Here is a 20,566-nt window from a genome sequence, read left to right as displayed (position 1 = left end):
AACTCAGATTTACAAGTCGTGTCAACAGAGATGAGTTGTCACAACTTATAAAATATAGTTGAGAAAGTCAACATTTTATAAGTTATAACAACTCATCTCTAGTCAAGATAAATAACATTTAAGTTGAAATGACTTATAAATCTGAGTTGATTCAAAAAATTTTAAGGCAGCAAAGTATTTTTACAGTGCTGTAAAAAAAATCCTTGTTGCAGTTACATTAAGTTTAGTCAACTTGAATTTACAATATATTTAAACTGTCTTGACCAGTAAGGAGTTGCTATTAATTAAAAAAAGCTGAATTAGCTTAAGTTATTTTAACTTTATTTTTATAACATATAGCAACTCCTCATCTCCTTGTCAAGAAAGTTCAAATGATGTAAATTCAAGTTGATTAAACTTAAAAATTTAAGTGCAACAAGGAATTTATACAGTGTAGGAATTTGGCGGAAACGTTGGCAGTAGTTGAATGAACAAAATGATCAATAATTTCTAAATAATCTTGAAGTGGCCTCTTAAAGGAAACATATCATGAAAATCTGACTTTTTTCATGTTTAAGTGCTATAATTGGGTCCCCAGTGCTTCTATCAATCTAGAAAATGTGAAAAAGATCAACCCAGTAACTTAGTTTTGGTAAACCATTCTCGGAAAGCATGTGAAAAATAGCTCATTGAAATTTGGCTCCCCTTGTGATGTCAGAAAGGGATAATAACGCCCCTTAATCTGCACTATTCACCCACCGCACCGTCATTTAGTGCAGAGATCAGCTCATTTGCATTTTAAGGACCCCCAAAATGGCACATTTTTGCTCACATTTAAAAAGAGTCAATTTTAACATGTTATAATAAATTATCTATATGGTATTTTGAGCTAAAACTTTACAAGAACAACTAAGATGTATTTTACATTTAAAAAAGTCTTGTGCAATGTCCCCTTTAATATTTTTCTGTCTGTAAATACAAAATATTGGACTTTATACTGTGCACGTTCTTGGACATTAAAGACACTTTCTTAAAAAAATCACAACTTTTATTTTTATTTAAATTCATGGCCGCCCCCAGACAGAAACATGTGACAGAGATGCGGCTTCCAGTGTATCAGACCCCTGTCGTTTGCACACACGAGCAAACTGACTTAAAATATAGGATATAGCTTAAACAAATCAAACAAAATACTTTGGTGAATACAGATCAGTTAAAATGAGTCCCCATCAGAATTGGTGTGGTGCATGCAAATACATAAAACATTTAATGTTTACTTAAATCAATAACATAAATAAAACTCCTACACAAAGAGAAAAGACAAAGAACACATCAAGATTCACGGGTAAAGTTAATCAGTTTGAGTTTGGTGTTTCAGTTAACAAAACTGTAACCACTCAAATAATGCAAAAATCATCTGTACATAAAATAGGGTTTTGTCTCGAAACATTGTGCGCCTCCACTGTTCAACATATTGTACAGTATACACCTCGGGTTACAATACTAAAGAGTATTTACAGGTTATTCTGTATATCTGTATATTGCCTGTAGTTTACCAGGATGATTTATCCATAGGTCACAGTGTTGTTTGTCTATTAGTGTTAATTATATCTAGGAAGTATAAAAAATGTATGTACAACACTGAAGTATTCACATACTGAAGATGTGCATCATGAAACTTAAAATTATATCTATAAGTGAGACTAACTCAATTTTAATTGTGAATTTTCTGTGAAACCAAAACTTGCCAGTGACTAGAAAATCAAAAATGAGCTTTGATTTAAAAAAGAAAATCGTCAACAAAGTCCCATGCAATATCAATTCAAACCATATCATTCTTACTGCATTCAATAATAAAAATATCAGTAATAATATTGCAAAAAAAATATTTTACCCTACGTATAATTTGTGCTACTGTTTGTGTGGTGTATATAAGTGAGTTGTTAAAGTCTGATGAATTGGTATGAATTTGTACGAAGTGAATTATACAAAAACGTATGATTATCATAAATAGCAATATTAAACCTTGCCGCTAACCCCAACGTCATGGGGCGAAAGCAAATCGTACAAAAATGTATGAGTGTGGTTATATGAATTTATATGAATTAGTGACCTCATAAAATACGTAATAATACGAGTTTTTATGAGCATTTCTTAAGAGATTTCTTTACTAGTCCACAAGAATGCTCACTGTGTGAGCTTAGGGTTGCAAAATTCTGGGAATATTCAAGGCTGGAAACTTTCTATGGGAAAAAAAATCTGTATTACCTTGCATGCTTGTCTGCTTATGACCAAACAAAATGTTTATTTATGTTTGTATATGATATAGTTTATATAAATTTCCAAATAATTCCCATAAATTCCAGTTAAGTTTCCAATTTAGAATATTTCCAAAATTACCCAGATTCAGTTCCCATGGGAAGTTTTGGAAATTTACCGGAAACTTTTCACTCCTTTGCAATCCTATGTGAGCTATTATCTGCGTGCGATAAACACAAAGTAAGGCACTTACTTTAAAAAAAAAAAAGCCACAGACTGTGCTTTGATCCATGTACGGAAGTCTGAATTTTCCTGTTCCGTAGATGCGGCACACATTGTGCCCAATGTAAATATTTTCACTGTCGCTATAGCGCGTTTGACCTTTAACTACTTAATTACAGCATATACATCAAGGCACCATGGCCGTTTTAATAGTCCTTGTTCAGCAATCTATGCTTTCCTCACATTCTGGTTGTAAAAACAGCTCATGCGGGGTCTTTACAAGTGGGTGTCTTCTTCATCTACCATGTCCTCTTTCAGCAGGTTGTCTATGGGGACGATCCAACTGTCATTGAACTCCCCATTCAATGGCGGTTTCTTCTCTTGCATCTCCGGTTGTACCTCCATCACCTCCAGCGTGGGGTTGTCATGGTAACCGTTCTCCACCGTCTGTAGCTCTTCCGTCAGGTGTTGCTTTAATGGCAAAGGAATTCATTGGATGTTAGACCCTTTGGTTTCGCTAGTGTCTTTAGACTATAGCTGTGCCCCAAATGACATACGAGACAGTACGCAGTATGTGCTCAACCATGTAGAAGAGGTGTATCATCCCAAATGGAACACAGCGTTGTTTTACTAAACTGAAGTATTTTCAGTAGTTTAGTCTTTAGTTGAATGAGTGCACTACTTAAAACTGTTTATACTACAAAATGGTGTATAATGTATTACGTATGCAATTTGGCGCGCACCTTATGACTACATAATGCAAAATTATAACACATGGAAATGTTATCCAATTTTAATGGAGGAGATATTTCATTTCTCACTGATTCTCACGAGTAGCTGGAAAAAGTAGTTTTCGTCTCGTCTCGTCTCACTTACGTATCGTCTCACTTACGTATCGTCTCACTTAAGAGTACATATATTCACTACATAACGCATTACTTTATAAATGTACACACTAATATTTGAATTTCTTTTTTAAAAAAGTAATGCAAGTTACTTTTCAGTTTAATTAATGTAGTCACTTAGAATTACGCCTGAGCAGGAACAGTTTGAGTCAGAAACGGAGATGGCAGGCCAGAACTTGACATTTTTGCAATGAAAATATGCAATTTCTGAAACCAGAACTTCTCAATTATAGAAAACACCTACAAGGCCTGAAAGAGATCAAGCCTCAGCCAAGCAAGAAAAAGTAACTTAAAAGTAACGCAAGTATTAGTTTACATGAAATTAGTTACTTTTTTGTGAAGTAACTGAATATTGTAATGCATTACTTTTAAAAGTAACTTTCCCCAACATTGCATATATTACTTTTTTTTTTAAATGTAATATATCGCCATCGCCATGTTGGATCCTAGATAAGTTTATAAGATGGTTATATAGTTTTAATATAAAGTTGTTAGTTTAATATAAAATGATTTTTTTACGGTTTAAAGGTTCAGTAGCCCTTCGATTATTAGTTGCTTAATGTTATTGGGTCGCATTTGCTAAGAATGCTTACGCATGAATTTGTGCGTGAGATGTGCGTATGGACGTTTTAACGAACAAATCATGATTCAACAAAAACTTTCGTATCAACATTTCTTTTAAATGTACAACAATAAATATATTTTTTATTATTATATTTATATTATAATATTTTCTATATGATATACATTATCTATATTATTATTATTATTAGATGCACATCTCTGTCATATTAATAAATGTCTTTGTTATCGTATCCAATACTTTAATGTTACTCCGATGGACACAATGCACTGGCTTCCTCCGGCGACAGCAAAACCTCCCAAATAAAAAATGTTAAGCAAAACGTAACTTTATCGATAATAAATATGATCATGAACTTCTTTTCTAGCTTTTTTGCTTTGGCTACAAACTGCTCTTGAAGCCCTTACATGGAGCTGGTTTGGGTGTGTATTATGCAAATTGCCAACCTTGTACACTTCAAATTCAAACCTAAGAACAACTATAAGAATAAATTCATGCGCATACGCACCTGTTGTGAATTAGGCGGAAAGTTTTTGTTTACGAAAAATTAGTGATTAGTGAATGAGACCCAATGATTGTTGGTTGCATGTTATACAGTTTTGCATTGATTTCTCTTTATGTCTGGAAGTGATTGAGATGTTTACCTGGTTCTTTCTGTAAGATCTGCGATGATATGTGCAGTAAGCAGCGAAACAGCACAGGATAAGCACCAATGCGCCACATGAAGCCAGAATGATGATTAATGTGTCTGGTATTGTCTCATCCTTTTTTTCATCCTTCTGCAGAGATAAGAGGAGCTCTGTATGATAATGAACCACAGTCCTGAGGGATTCATAATAGAGGCGTCTCAAAATACCCTTACCTGTTCTGTGTTTGTAGGGGGTTTGTTGGGATGATCTTGTAATTCTGGATTGAGATAATGAAGACAATTACTTTGACTTTTTGTTAAACTAATGCATCATTTGTCTGGAATGGTCATGACAACAGTAGCTCTACCAAGTGAGTGAGTTTGGGCCAGGACTATCGGTCCTGTTTTTGCATGTTTTTATATTCTGTAAAATCACAAAGTTTACCTTATAAGTAGCAACAATCAAATTTGGATGTGGAAAGTAAATGAAAATTGAAGTACTTGTACAAATGTGGATCTAGTAAATGTAAACATACAAAAAATGTCCTCACCGTCCACTGTTACTATTACAGTAAATGTATTGCCCTGTTGGTTCACTGAGCAATTGCCTGTGTTTTTCTGAAGAATCATGTTGCAGGTTTCTTTCAGGCCTTTTGTCTGAGTGAATAAAAACAGAAAGATTTCAACAGTAGCTCACTGGATGTATTACTATTACCACACTGCATATGTTTACATGCAACCAAATAATTTGTTTGTAATCTTATTGATGGATCAGTTACACTAAATTGTCTTCATGTAAACACATTAATCGATCCGAATGAAATTTTGATCAGATTGAAAGGGATATGTGATCCTACACAGAAGACAATTAACTCTTTCCCCGCCAATGACGAGATTTTCCGTCTTTCCGCAATACCGCTATTATCCACCAGGTGGCGCCCTTCCGCAACTTTTTAAACCCGGAAGTATTGCCTATGGCATGCTGCTGCATGTCCGTGTCTGTTTTAAAGATCGCTCTGAATGGGATCTCTATGAAAAGTCCGTCACAAAAATGGAATTATCTCTGCTTTTTGCTCAAAATGTGGTGTTTTTGCAGAAACCTACCCATAATCAAAAGCTGATTGCAAAAGAACCACTAAAGGTAGGATGTAACGGTTTTTTGTTTGAAAGAACATTTTCTGGAAGGCATTAAACTTTGGTGAAAATCATGAAAAACACTGGCGCTGGCTGGCAACTTTTTTAAAAATGCTGGCGGTGAAAGAGTTAAGCATGTAAATGCGTGAATCGTAGTATTTTCTTAATCCGATCCAAAAAAATTAAATCCAAACGGCTCCAGGATGATAAACAAAGGTCTTCTGAGGGTAATCCGCGCGGTGTTATTGTAGAAATATCCATATTTAAAACTTTATTAACGAAAATAACTATCTTCCGGTAGCGCCGCCATCTTAGTCGCGTCCGCATTCAGGATGAGAGCTTACGCAGCCTACGGAGGCTACTCTGCTGCTGCTCTGTGCCCCCGCCCTCAGAATTTGTCATACGTCACTAAGAAAAGTGCGTACACTACGCTAATACTCTCTCCTGAATGCGGACGCGACTAAGATGGCGGCGCTACAGGAAGGTATTTATTTTCATTAATAAAGTTTTAAATATGGATATTTCTACAACAACACTGCGTGGATTACCCTCAGAAGACCTTTGTTTATCATCCTGGAGCCGTTTGGATTTAATTTGTGAAGGATGGACGCACTTTTTTAGACTTGAAGGTCGTGGACCCCGTAACATTACATTCCGCGAGGCTGTCAACTACATGCAATTGTCTCAGACTGTATTAATTCGAACTGAAAGCGCTCACTGTCTGTTTGTAAGGAATTGAGCTGTAGCTCATTTGCATTTAAAGGTACAGACATTAAATTTGAGCTGAAACTTCACAAACACATTCTGGGCACACCTGATACTTATAATAGGTGTACTTTATAAAGGGAATGGAGGCACGTGCTGGACATTCTGCCGAGGTCATGGGTTTTTTCGTAATATTACATGAAGCAATAAAATGTCGTTGTGATATTCGGAAAAAACATTCATTGCACTTCTCCAACCCAACTTACATTCATCCAGAGATGAAGCTTTAACTCAATAATAGATTGTGTGCATTATTACAAAGTCTGCAGCTTTTTGGCAGAGAATTAAGCTACTTTAAAGCAGTTTCGACAGGTTGTTTTTTTGTTCATTAGTTATTGGATGGGTTTGGGCTGTGCATTACGATAATTTTGGGCTTGTTTGGAATAGCAACTGTGCTGGTTTTGTTACGTGGATCTTGCAACCCTTGCTGTGCAGACATTTTGTTCGGATTATATAGAACGTACATGTAAACAAACTTTTGAATCAGATTTGAATCATATTATAAATATAAACTGTTCCTTTGTAATCTGCAGTCGGATCGTTTTAGTCAGATTGAAATATGGTGCATGTAAACATAAACCAAAATCCTGCAGGGAAGAAAACATAAGTCATTTCACAAATATAGACACGAAGAATGAAAACAAATATGCAAAAAATTGTCTAGTATATTACAATTTCTTTGAGTTTTTCAGCTTGACGTGGGTCTGTTTGTTGACTTGGAGAAACTGTAGAATGTGTTGCTGTAGGGTTGAATGGTTTAGGACCTGAAAAAGAAATACTTTTATAATAGGGTAGTTTGTCTAAAATTACAAGTCATAGTTGAACTCACCCTTATGTTTTGTCAGACTCATAGATTTTAAAAAGAGAATTGTGAAAAGTCACTGTTCTTGGTATTGGTCACTAAAATTTTGGTATCATGAAAATCCTACTTGTATTATAGAAGACAAATCATATTCAATTAAGAAGTTTTTTTTAGTCTTTAAAACTTGACAGCCTGTGGTCACTGTTGCATTAAAGGGACACAAGGCAGCATTTTTATGTTAATAAATCATCTTCGTAAGTCGGTATATGGTTAAATGACTCATTACCGGACGAAGAAGACTCTCTCGCCCCCCCCTACCGTCTGTAGGAAGAATACCCCACTTGCAAGATCTCTGTATCCGACCTGGTGTCCTTCAGTCCAACATGATCTCACAAATTTCCATGGGATAGTCACAAAATTGTGTGCTCATTTTCCGTGGCATTCTCACGGATTGGTTACTCAACTGCTTTTTCCTATTTTCAAACTATTTTCCCTTCGGTTTAGGGTTAGATTTGGTGTTTGCATTAGTATTTCACTTTAACTATTTGTTTATACTATTTTTTTCTGATTTATTCTTTTATATTTTCTAAACTTTAAACAATTGTTGCCTGGAGTTGGGTTTGGGTAGGGATGTCATTTCATGTAAATCTAACCCTAAACCGAAGCGAAAATGTTAAGAAAGTAGGAAAAAACAGTTGAGTAACCAATCGGTGAGAATGACACGGAAAAAGACAGTCCGTAGCAGGGTCACGGTAAAATGCGGAGATCCGTGAGAATGCCACGGAAAAATTAGCACAAAATTCCGTGACTATGCCACGGAAATTCGTGAGATCAGGTTGTTCAGTCTCGCAAAGTCTCAGATATCGCGAGAAGCAGGATCACTTTACGGCAAACAACACAGAGGCAGGCGAGCGAAACACGACTAGCGATGGTTGAAAATGGCAGAGCCGGGGATGAAGCAGCGAAAACCCTTGACGGAAGATTCCAAGAAATGAAAAAGAGCTTCAGACCTAATATATATATATTAGGGTGACCATACGTCCCATTCTTCCCGGACGCGTCCAGGACAGGATTTCGGGTGCGTCTTCCGGAAGTCATATTTGTCGACCGCATACGTCATAGAGGATTATTATTATTAATATTACAGAAAAGCAACAGTTACATTTTAAGGTAAGAACAAAACTACGATTGCATGTCTTATGTATTTAACTGAATGGCGTATGCTGTCAACAAATACGACTTCCGGAAGACGCACCAAAACCCTGGCCAGGATGTGTCTGGGAACAATATATATACGGATAGATAGATAGAAAGATGGATGGATAAATAGATGTAGAAGGATAATATTTGTCCAGAGTTATATTAGTAAATTTATTTAAAATACATTTTTAAAATTAAGTAAAAATTATAAATAAATAAATATAGACAAGCAAAGGGAAAACGTCAATCGTCCAGATTAACTTATAGACCATAAATTAATCTGGACGATTGACGTTTTCCCTTTGCTTGTATATGTATTTTCAAATACTTAATACGTTTTTATACAGGTGGTTTTTAGTTATTTTACAAAGATAAACTGTATTTTAAAATAATATTACTGTATAATATACAGAGCAATTAAATAAAATAACTAATAAAAGCCGTATATTTACAGGGATTGACCTGAAATTGTATTTCAAGTATTTTCACATAATTTATCCGTTATAACAATTATTAACAGTAATATTCTGTAATTTAATGAATTAGGACTGTAAAAGATTCTCTGTATTTTTACGGTTTTTGTATGTAATTTTGAAAAACATTTTTTACCATAATTTGACGGAATTTCTCTGGCAACTTTGCTGCCAGAGATTTACCGTTTTTTTACGGATTTTTTTTTTACAGTGTATTTATTTATTTATTTATAATTATATTATTCTCATGCCCACTCTCCCAATAAAAAACAAAACATGAAAGCAGTAGTTTGCCTCGTTCATATCGGTCATTCACGGTGAAAATACTACTATGCATGACAACAAAAAAATCAGTTGGAAAGGAAATATTATTTCACTGTAAAAAAATTCCGTAGAAATTGCAGCTGGGTTGCCGGTAATTTACCGTAGATTTAAATTTATGTTATTTACTGGCAAAATTTTGTTCAAAGTTGAATGAACATTTACAAGTCTTTGTCTTTACAGATTAAAACTAAAAAAACAGCATCAAGCAAAACGTTCTGGGAAACAAAATCTGAAGCAAAAAACAGAAAAAGGTTGATGATGAGTTCTGGTTCCCAGAATGCTTTGCATGAGACTGTTATTGTATAGTTTTATTCTGTAAAGATAAAGACTTGTTAATATTTAAAATGTATTTGACTTTGAACAAACTCTTGCCAGCAGGGGCGTCAGTTTGTGTTAAAAAGTGGTGGGGACAAAATATAGATATATTTTTGCTTGTTTTATGCACAAAATCACTTAAATTTGATATTTTTGGTCTAAAAACTAGATTTTTGCTCATCAAGAAAAAGCATCTTAATTTAAGAATTTTTTTATATTTTTACTGAAAACAAGACAAAAATACTAAGAATTTCTGCAGATGGGGTGAGAAAATTTTGCTTAAATTACGTTTTTAAGGAAAAAAGAAATCTTATTTTTAGATTTTTTTTCTCACTCCATTGGCAGATATTTTTGCTTGTTTTAATCACAAATTCATTTATATTGTATTTTTTTTGTCTAAAAACTAGACTTATTTTCTAAGGTCATTTTGCTCATCAAGAAAAAGAAAAGAAATCTTGATTTAAGAATTTTTTGATATTTCTACTGAAAACAAGACAAAAATACTAAGTAAGAAAGTAATTTTTGCAGTGTAAGTCGCACAAGTATTGTTTGATTTTTCAGAACATTTTAACCAAATTTTTTCAAAAAGTGGTAGGGACAAAATCAGCCATTTCAAAAAGTGGTGGGGACATGTCCCCAGCGTCCCCAGTGTAAATGACACCTATGCTTGCCAGTAAATAACATAAATGTAGATCTACGGTAAATTACCGGCAACCCAGCTGCAATAACATTGTAATTTATACAGATTTTTTTTACAGTGTACCTAACTCAGACATAACTGGATTGGAAATAAGCTGATAAACTTGGTTCCGAGGGGGGAGGGACAACAGTTGGTTTTTACGACAGTGTGTTTGAAGGCATTTACTTTCAGACACTAGGGGGAGCTCGTAGAGAAATAATACGCAGACTTGCCTGGTTTCCCTTTAATGTATAAGAATATTTCTTTTAGCAATTGGCACGTATATGACAAGGTGACTAATTTGTATGACGACATTGGCACGTTTTTGTACGATTTGCTTTCTCTTCTGTGAAGTTAAGGTTAGGGTAACGTTAATCGTACGTAGTTGATCGATTCCCGAATTCATACAAATTAGCCAGCTCGTAAAATACGAACAAATTCCATTGAGATCAGGCTGAAATGTCTCATTTTGTCTTCCACAAAAGGACTTTTGAATGGGTTTTAACAACATAAGGGTGAGTGATGACAGTGTAATGATGTGAAGGAGATCTTACCTACACTACTGGTGTTATGCCTTGGTGTATTGGAATCAGGAGAACTGGCTTGCAGGATTGAAACAGCAGAATTAGTTTGCGTGGATGGTTGAGTAGATGTGGTCTGTGTGGTTTGTTCATTAAAATTGGATTGCGGGAGTAATTCAGTAGTTTCGTTTTCCGTGGTTAGTTTAGTAGTTGGGGTTTGCGTGGTTGGTTCATTAGTTTTGTTTTTTGTGATTAGTTCAGTAGTTGGTGTTTGCGTGTTTAGTTCAGTAGTTGATGTTTGCATGTTTAGTTCAGTAGTTGATGTTTGCATGATTGGTGCGGGAGTTGGGGTGTTCGTGGTTAGTTCAGTAGCTGTGGTTTGCGTGGTTGGTTCACTAGTTTTGGTTTTTGTGGTTAGTTCAGTAGCTGTGGTTTGCGTGCTTAGTTCAGCAGTTGTGGTTTGCAAGGTTTGTTTAGTAGTCGGGTTTCCCGTGATTGGTTTAGAAGTTGGGGTTTGCGTGATTGTTTCAGTTTTAGTAGTTTGCGTGGTTAGTTCAATAGTTGTGATTTGCGTGGTTGGGTTAGTAGAAACGGTTTGCGTGGTTGGTTGAGTAGTATTGGATTGAGGGGTTGGTGCAGCAGGATCGGATTGTGTGCCATGAAGGAGGACACCTAGGAGGAAAACAGAAAGTATATGTTAGGGAAGGTTGTAATTACAATACACTTATGTGCAAATAAGTTCATGTTCATTCCCACATGCATCATTACAGAAGTAATAGCCAATGTGACACATTTTGAGTTAAGTAAGTGATTTTTCTTTCTGTTAATTTAGCTTCTTGTAATGCTATTATGTCTTGGTGTCATGTTGGAGTGAGAGTTCACTTCTATTTTTTATCAAACTGGACAATAACTGAGGAAGTAACACACCTACTCTTATGGGCGGAACCACAGATGCCATAACACAATGGTGTCCAAATCTGTTTCATGGTCTCTGGAGACTTAAAACAAAGGCCTTTCTAATGACTGTCAAGTTCATAATTAGATATTTGCTTATACACAGACCAACAGCTTACTGTTATTGTTCCAGTATTGCCACTGGTTTACATATGCACAGACATTAATTAACAAACATAAGAAGAAGAATCGACTAACTCGAAGTTAATAACATAAAGTGCAAAAGTGTCTCTACATCCCAAAAAAATGCTGGGTTATTTTTAACCCAGCCCTGGGTCAAAAAGGTTCAGTTCGCTGGGTTGTTTTAACCCATTGTTGGATTAAATATAAACATTTAATTTCAACCTGCTGGGCTCGTCCAATGTAAATCTCTTTTCTTGGACTACAACAAACACAAGGATTGTGGGAAACAGATTACTTCCTGGGATTGATGATGTAGTAAAGATCGACATTATCATAATTCCAATTCCCAATAAAGTTAACTCCTGTTAGCATTGCAGTGTGAGTGAATCTTTCAAACATGGTAAGGAGCGACATATTCCTGGCTGACGTCAGAGGTATTCAGACCAATCACAACATACAGATTAGCTGGCCAATCAGAGACACAGAGCTTTTCAAATCAATAAGCTTTATACAAAATCAAAGCGATATATCTGGAGCTACAAAAATGTACGGTATGTGGAAAATAATGTAAACAAAAGTTTCCTGTGTCTCTTTTATGCTTTAGTTTTAGTTATAGAGCAGTTTTATGTAAATTACATTTGCCAACAAGGTTGCACTGTGTAATTTAAATTAATGAATATAAATTTATTACATTTACAATCCTGTGAAAATTATCCCGGGCCACTGTGTGTAACAAAATAAACGTATAACTTAATGTAATAAAGCACTTGTTGACTCGGGGTGTCATGATGACCGTGTTTTTAATATTAATTGTCCCAAGACTGTAATAAATGATCTAATGATCTGTGTTTTTGCACAAATATTATTCATTGCTGCTGTTGTTGCATTTAACAAGAACTCCTCAGAGGCCACCCAAGATGAAGGTCTTGTAAATCTCGACCGAGTGGATTTTCATGACAATCAGTAGTGGTTGTTGTAGCAACAGTGCATTGTTGTTGTCAGCATTGGATTGGGGGGTAGTGACAAGACGAGTGTTTATTTATGTAGATTGGCTAATGGTTCCTTTTTTCGGCTTCTTGACTATTCCCCATCTTATCATGCAGCCTTGTGTTACCATAATATTCCCCTTGATAATCAGCACAGCTGCCTACGCTCCTAAAAATAAAGGTGTTTAAAAAGGAAATAACCATTTATTTTATACCTTTGTATAATCTGAAGAACCTTTCGTTACCACAAAGAAGAAAGTTTCTTTAGATTAACGATTATTTATGGAACCATTTAGCCTAAAATGGTTCTTCGTGAAGAAGATGTGTTTTCACCGATCGGATCACAAGTGGATGAGAGAGACACATTACGTTTACACCTGGTATTTAAATACGTCTCTTTTGTCCACTTTCGACCGCTTATGTCCTGAATACTGTGAGGGGACGGTCCGTGGGCGAGTCTCTCTGCTGTCATTCAAACGCGAGCGGGAATAATTATGAGTTTATATGGACGCAAACTAATATTATGTCGGAGTCGGCTGCTTGTTTAGCAAGTATACATGCTGCACAGTGTTTTTTGTACGTTTATATGTTGGAGCTTTCTCTGAATTTTCAGCGCAATTGATGAAATAGGATCGCGCAACTTTCACGCTTTCAAAACGAAACTACGGAGAACACCCCGCAGTAGTTTTATCAATGAAAGGATAAAAATAGCGCTGTTCACCGTATGTTCCCGCCAGAAGTCAAAAAAAGACGTAAAACTTGTGTTTAATATCTCAGATTAGATAAATGGGCGGAGAGAAGGCGGTCGCGTGTGGCTGTTCGAACACATTCAACCACATATGCGTTCCACAACTCCAAAGCGATCCGATCGAAAGTGGTTTCGACTACCTCTGAATGTGGTTGAAAGTGGTCGAAAGTGGACGCGTTCAAAACGTTTTAAACACCGTTTACACCTGGCATTAACGTCGTCCACTTGTTATCCGATCGACGAAAACGCATGTTAATGCCAAGTGTAAACAGCCTCTTAGAGACCTAACCAAGGGGCAACCTTCCGATCTCTTTCATGAAGCCAAAACGGAAGTGACATAGACTGCAATTCATCGACTGGCCACTAGAGGCTCCAAAAGGGGTGATTTTAAATTTCAACATTAGCTTTCAGAGATCATGGACCCTGCCTTGAAGTTAAATTAATCATTTTTTACACAATCTCTGCTACAAATGAACGCTTAAAGTTTGTTTGTGGGACCTACTGTTATCAACAATTACACCGAAAGTGACAGGAGTGCAAATGTTACAACTTACCCCCGTTATTGGAAGAAGTGAAAATGATAAAAAGAAAAGACGGTGGTATGTGCAAACAGGGACAGGGTGTGCGGACCCTCCTGATGAAGATAGTCGTATCATGCGGACGGCCCGCAGTATATACTTTGGGCATAAGTCCCCCCATAGTATGTAGGACTTTTGGGGCCCCTACTTCCCCATCCTCGACCAATGATGGTGTCCAGTAATTGGACAGGCCCATTGGCCCTATGTGAGGAGGTGGGTAGTTTGGGGGAGGGGGTGATGCTCACCATGAATAAAAGACAGACAGCTTAAAGCAGGGAGGAGATGAGAGGGCTGGTAGGAGGCTGGTCGGTGTCACCAGGCGTTCCTCAAAAGCATTCCTCATGGGACGCATTCAAATGTCATTATGCTGTGCTAATTGAACTGTATCCAGTGGCTGCATGGTGGCTACATTCACAGTCACATTGGACTTTTTTCCAATTGATATGTTAATTGGATGGATGAAAATGATGGATGGTTAATTGAATGATTTAATGAGCAAAAATCACACAATCTAATTTCTAATTTGGGCCACTTTAATGAAGATATACTGTAAATACTTCAGATACGCATCTGATTCTTGACAGGCAGAGGAAAATAACCAGTTATATTGACAGGAACACCGGATTGTTTACTTTGTTCAGATTTACTTTTTCGAGTCAATAAAGCACATGTGTGTTTTTTCTTATAAAGATATTTAGAAATTAAATAGCATAGTTCAGAGTTAAAGCTATCGTTGACTTAAAGGTGCAGTGTGTAATTTTTTAAAAAGATCTCTTGACAGAAATGCAAAAATCATATACAAAACTATATTATCAGGGGTGTATCATAATGAACCGTTATGTGTCCTTTTTATCTACATGCACTGAGGGTCCCCTTACATGGAAGTCGCCATTTTGTGCCACCATGTTTCTACAGAAGCCCTTAACGGACAAACTTTTTTTACTAAGCTGTCGCCGACGATGAGATGTTTGTCCAGTGGCGGCTGCCGTAGCCATTGGTTGCAATTCGCAACCTCACCACTTGATGCCGCTAAAATTTACACACTGCACATTTAAAGGTCCAATGTGTAGGAGTGTGGAGACAGATGCGAGTACATAATGTTTTAGATGTCCTGTTTGCAATTGTGTCATTTATAAGAATTGTACAAAGTGCACCAAATATAGATGCATCGTCTGTTTGCAAAGGCCTGTGGCCATCGCGTCCTGTTTGAAAGAAGCACAAAGAAAAGCCTGCGGCTGTGATCGCAGTGAACAGTGTGTAGACAGACAAGAGTAAATAAGGCTTTAGATGTCCGGTTTGCTGCACTCAGGTTTAGAATAAAACAAAAAAGACTTCACTGAGGAAGAGAGAACAGAACAAGCCAGAGGCGTCATCCCATTAAAACTTTTTAAGTCAAGTGAACTTTTTAAGAATCAGTTTCACGATCAGTTCTTCGCTGTTTTACTCATATGCTTTTTTCTGGATGCATTGAATTAAAATTGAATTATACTAAATCTAGATGCAACAGCGCTGGTGCCATGTGCACGGTCGTGGATTAACTGTGTACAAAGATGATCATTCAAAGTTCATTTCTTAATGTTTATATCTAGATTTACCACTAGAGGGGGCGCTGAATCATTATGTGCACTGACTCTGAGGTCAAATATGATAAAATGCGTTTTTTTTTAATATATGTAGGTAACACTTTCAATAAGGTTATGTTAATGCATAAGCTAAAATGAGCTTACAATAACTGTATTGACATTAACTTAGTAAGGAAAAATGAACAACGGACCATTAAATTATAGCAAAATAACTTATAACCAAGATGACTATGCGGTACGACACTAAACGGTGTGCCGTTACACCGCGGGTGTGCATTATTTTCAAATAAGACAAAGGACCGTTGTCAATTATTCTGCTTATACCACGGTTACCACAAACATTGCTCTGGTGCCTATTATTAAGACATTTGACAAGTTAGGTGTGCTGTTATCAAAAAATAATGCATACCCATGGAACATTTCTAAGCCAATCAGAATACAGCATTCAACAGACCCGTGGTATAACAAGAATTAATACACGTTGTAAAACTATATTATTCACTGTTTGTGAAAATGAAGTGCTTTCAAAGCAATTAAATAATAATAAAAATGTATAACCGCACCTTAAGGTAAATCAACTTTTATTATTCACTGTTTGTGCAGTGTTTATCATTATAGCCAATCACAGACATCACGTGACGTGAGTTTCTCATTAATGTGTAAAATAGCAATAAAATCATTCATAACTGCTTTTTTTTGTCTGTGTAGTCTATGATAATATGCGTATAAAAGGTTTTAATGTTTAATTGATGTTAATAATGATGATTGCACTATGAGCTGTGCACACTGTGCCCCCTTAAAACAAAAGTGCATCATTTTGTTTTTATTGGGAGTGGACTTAATAAAAACTAGTCACTTTAAAGTTTTAAATGATGTGTAATTCATGCATGTCCACAATCAGAGTAATTTAAGTCTATTTGGGTAGTGATTAAAAAAGAAGGTTGTGTGGTGCCTGCGCCACAAGATGATGTTTTAAAAGTTTGTTTTTTATAGTCCGTAAAACTTTAACTGAACGAAACTTTTCTGAAGATGTTAAAGAAACCATAGAGTCTGATAAAGAACCTTTGAGGAACATTTATTTTGAAGAGTGTATAAGGACAAGCTGTTAAAAGCGCATGATTAAATGTTGGGTTTATGAAGAGAGGGGAGGCCTGGGTTAGAGGTTGGATTAGATGGGAGTCGAGGGCTGTGGTGGTGCCAGTTGCAGACGTTATAAGTTAAGAAGAGGAGGAGGGGAGGGAAGGACAGAGGGCCATCTTTAGATTCTCAAGATACCTCACTCTCTTCTTTATTTTCCTCCCCGAACTTTCTGTCACTCATGAATTGAACTGAATTACACCTCCTCTTCGTGGAAAGTGTGTGAAAGTATGGACACCATGAAAGCAAAATTTGAGCTTTGTCTTTTAGTTTCAGATGAAATGCAGAACATTTTCCGCTGACTAGCAGTAGCTGGTAGCAATTCATGCTTCACATGTGCCATTTAAAAAAAAGTAACCATTCCAACTTCCTGTTTCAGCAGGAAATTCATCAAGCATAAAAAACGCCCTGTTCAATTCTTTTCATGGGATCTTTAAACAAATTCTACATCTGTTCCAATAAGCATCTACTCTTTAAAATCAATCTCTTATTCTTTGATTTATCTCAGAGAGAATTTGCGTTATTGGAGAGAACTCGGCAAGAGAGAAGGACAGGAAGTTACAGCCACACCTTCCCTGGGAACAAGGATGTTGACAGAACACTTTCATACCCCATTGTTCAACATTTTCCCAAGACTTGTGTGAGACACCCGTCAGGCCGCATCTATACCAGAGTTTTGCCAAAGGACACATAGTTGCTATCACTTTAGATTGGCTTGTTTAAAAGTCAAGGCCTTTTCTGATTGAGGTAAACATAATGCAACACAAGGGATCCTTAAATCCTGAATCCGTCAAATGTGAGATCAAACAATTGCGTGATTAAAATATCCTTTATATTGTTTGCACTACTATTGATGGCGTCCACTTAAAAAAAAGGCTGACCAGGGAAAAGTAAGGTCAGAAATGCTTACAATACTTCTTACAGGGTTGATTAAACAAAACAGGACAGTTGATGTAATGAGTGTTGTGTGGACAGGCAGGTGCGACGCTTATAATTAAAAAACAACAATCCTCCTTCACGCGCCTCTTCAGCTAATCACGCACTTCATTTCTTATTGTGCCACCACAGTGTTTGTGAATTCAGCAAAGCAGCTGACAGAAAGGTTGAGACTGACACAGATGCTGAGTTCCCACAGGACTTATTTTGCCACTTTAACAAAATATTTACTCCGACACCTGCGCCCAGTTCCGTTGAAATTGTTGCCACTTGGTTTCCATTGAGAAACTCTTAAGTAGGCTAAATTAATCTCAAATATTTCCATTTATTTGTACAACATAACAGGTAAGTAAAAGGTTAAATATCATTTTGCAACTTATAAAAATGTATATCTGTAGAGTTTTAATCAAAAGACTGTAGCCAAAACATTTAGCCATTTAGTAAACGCTTTTTTCCAAAGATTATGAAACAATAAAACGATTTATCATCTAACCATTTAATGCGGATCATTATTTAAGAAAGACTGATAATATTTTTATCGGAACATTTTAAAGAGATCAATAAAAAAGTGTTGTACATTAAGTTGGACATCGCGTTTTTTAAAAAGAGGAAAGTTAACGTACTTAACGTATTTAACGGTTTTAACTGTTGTGACGTTATCATTAATTACGTAGCAACCACTGAGAGAACGAATTTAAAAACAACTCTAACTGTTTTCACCTTTGAATTAGGTGTATTGCTAACACTTTACAAAAAGGTATTACCTGTTAACACGAATTAATAAATTGGCATTAACTAAAGTCTAAAAAAAATGATATTAGCCTACTCATTGTTAGTTTATGAAGCTTAATGTTACAAACACAACCTTGTTGTCCAAATAAACTTCAGGAAATATCTACAAATATTTTCAATATTGACACACTGATTTGCCATTATTAATGTACAGTAACTCACCCAGTAGAATGATTGTCCACATTATTTCCATCTTCATTTCTTTAGTGTGATGCTCGATCCGCATTCAATGAGCCCAGAAAAAGTTTTGCGTTAAAACGTGGAGACTCCGATCTGTTCCGTTTATTTTCTTCAGTTTGTATCTGAACTAAATTAGTTTGCAGCTGGTACTCTTTCTTTTTTTTAGGAAGAGTGCTTTTGTTTGCGTCTCAACCCCACCCGGACGGCCCGGGGATTTGGAGGCAAAGTTTTTGCTGGGTTTCCTTGGCTGCGCGGATTGTGATCTATTCAAACTAGCGCGGAGTCTGTGGAGTGAGACTGGAGACGTGCTGTGCCTCGTGCGCACACTGCTGCTGGTGAGGATCTATGAGATCTTTCAGTTTATTGTGTGCTGTAGATGGGGATCCAATGAAGAAGATTGGGTTGGATTTCACTGGGCAGGCACAAGACTCACCCATGAATAATTTGGTCCACTGACTGTATGGACACAAGGTGATGCTAAATATTAGGAGGCGTGGCCAGAATAATGATGATATTATTATATATAAATATTTATAGTGAAAGTATAGGCTACTTCTTGTGAAAAATATTAATTTATGAACTTTCAGAAAAAAATCTATCCCTAGCTGTCACTTTGGCAGTACAATTTGTGCCTAGAAAGTTCATATTAGTACTTCAAATGTACATATTGGTACATATTTGTACCTAAATAGTAGTGATAGACTGATACACTGAAAATCAATTTATTTAAGCTACATAAAAAAATAGAAAAACAAAACAAATAACTTTTGTTTAATTGTAGCTTAAATTGATTGCGACCACTTACCTTAAAAATTAAGTAAATTGAATGAATAATTTTTTTCAGTGTATATTTCAACCGATATTTTGATTTATTTTATTAGCGCCATCGGCCGATAAATCTTTTCAATCGGCCAATTTCTCCATTACTTAAATCTGTTGTTTGTAATCAAAAAACACTAAATTTAAAGCCAAAGTTTGACAGACCGTAAAACGACCAATCATTATTCACTTTTTAACATGACTTTATATTGTGTTACACACAACACAACAATGGTTAAACAAACTTATTAAAACAGTTGCATGCAATGTCAAATCCACATTAGTTATGTCTTATTATGTAAATTTTTAATTATGTAAATATGACTTACTGTTAAAGGGTATATTTATAAATGTTATGCATAACAAATGTTTATGTAGTTTCACTTTTTGTCTCGGCCATACAGCTTTCTTAATATCGGTTTCGGCCATTAAAACCCCGTATCGGTCGAACACTACTAAATAGTACAAATTATGACCTTTTTAAAGGAATAGTTTACAAAAAAATTACAATTCTGTCATCATTTACCGTATTTTCCGGATATAAGTCACTCCGGAGTATAAGTCGCATCAGTCAAAAAGTCGCACTGGACTATACATCACGTTTATTTAGAAAAGGATTTCACAAAATCCAAGCCGTAGAACAGACATTTAATCTGGAAAGGCAAGATATTCAACTAAACAATAGCACAGAACAGCAGGCTGAATAGGTGTCCGTACATGTTAACGTAACATTAACAGTTATTTACACGATACGCAATAGCATACAGAACATACCTGGATGGCTGAATAGGCTAAATTAACACGACAATCCAAATCAAGTTCAAAAAGGTTGGAAGAAATATGTTGATTTGTCTGGGAAAGCCATGTGTAAGCGCAGCTGCTTGGAAGGGGGCTGTCTGGATTTAGGCTGTGAAGGCCAGGTCTGACCCTACAAGCGTGTG

The 20,566-nt window shown here is 36.0% G+C and overlaps 1 protein-coding gene across 1 annotated transcript; it reads right to left on the bottom strand.

Annotated features, from left to right (window-relative positions):
- Window positions 1–996: 996 nt before the first annotated feature.
- podxl (podocalyxin-like) lies at window positions 997–20,389 on the bottom strand. Its single transcript, XM_065285092.2, has 8 exons — window positions 20,152–20,389; window positions 18,789–19,262; window positions 10,823–11,461; window positions 7,148–7,239; window positions 5,128–5,233; window positions 4,811–4,854; window positions 4,593–4,727; window positions 997–2,931 (listed from the first exon to the last, which is right to left on the bottom strand). Exons 2-8 carry the CDS (start codon window positions 18,850–18,852, stop codon window positions 2,737–2,739), a joined length of 1,275 nt encoding a protein of 424 aa, XP_065141164.2. The 5' UTR covers window positions 18,853–19,262; window positions 20,152–20,389; the 3' UTR covers window positions 997–2,736.
- Window positions 20,390–20,566: the final 177 nt, after the last annotated feature.

The sequence above is a fragment of the Paramisgurnus dabryanus genome, chromosome 1, assembly GCF_030506205.2.
Source record: "Paramisgurnus dabryanus chromosome 1, PD_genome_1.1, whole genome shotgun sequence".
Lineage (NCBI taxonomy): Eukaryota > Metazoa > Chordata > Actinopteri > Cypriniformes > Cobitidae > Paramisgurnus > Paramisgurnus dabryanus.
This window is presented reverse-complemented; position numbering and strand designations above follow the sequence as displayed.

What these genes read in the sequence shown, in the direction of transcription:
- podxl (XM_065285092.2), bottom strand. Translation starts at nt 18,852, where the DNA reads ATGCGGATCGAGCATCACACTAAAGAAATGAAGATGGAAATAATGTGG. An exon ending in GCATAACACCAGTAGTGTAG is followed by an intron (nt 7,240 to 10,822) that starts GTAAGATCTCCT and finishes TTTCTTTTTCAG; the next exon opens with GTCCTAAACCATTCAACCCT. An exon ending in GATCTTACAGAAAGAACCAG is followed by an intron (nt 2,932 to 4,592) that starts GTAAACATCTCA and finishes TTGCCATTAAAG; the next exon opens with CAACACCTGACGGAAGAGCT.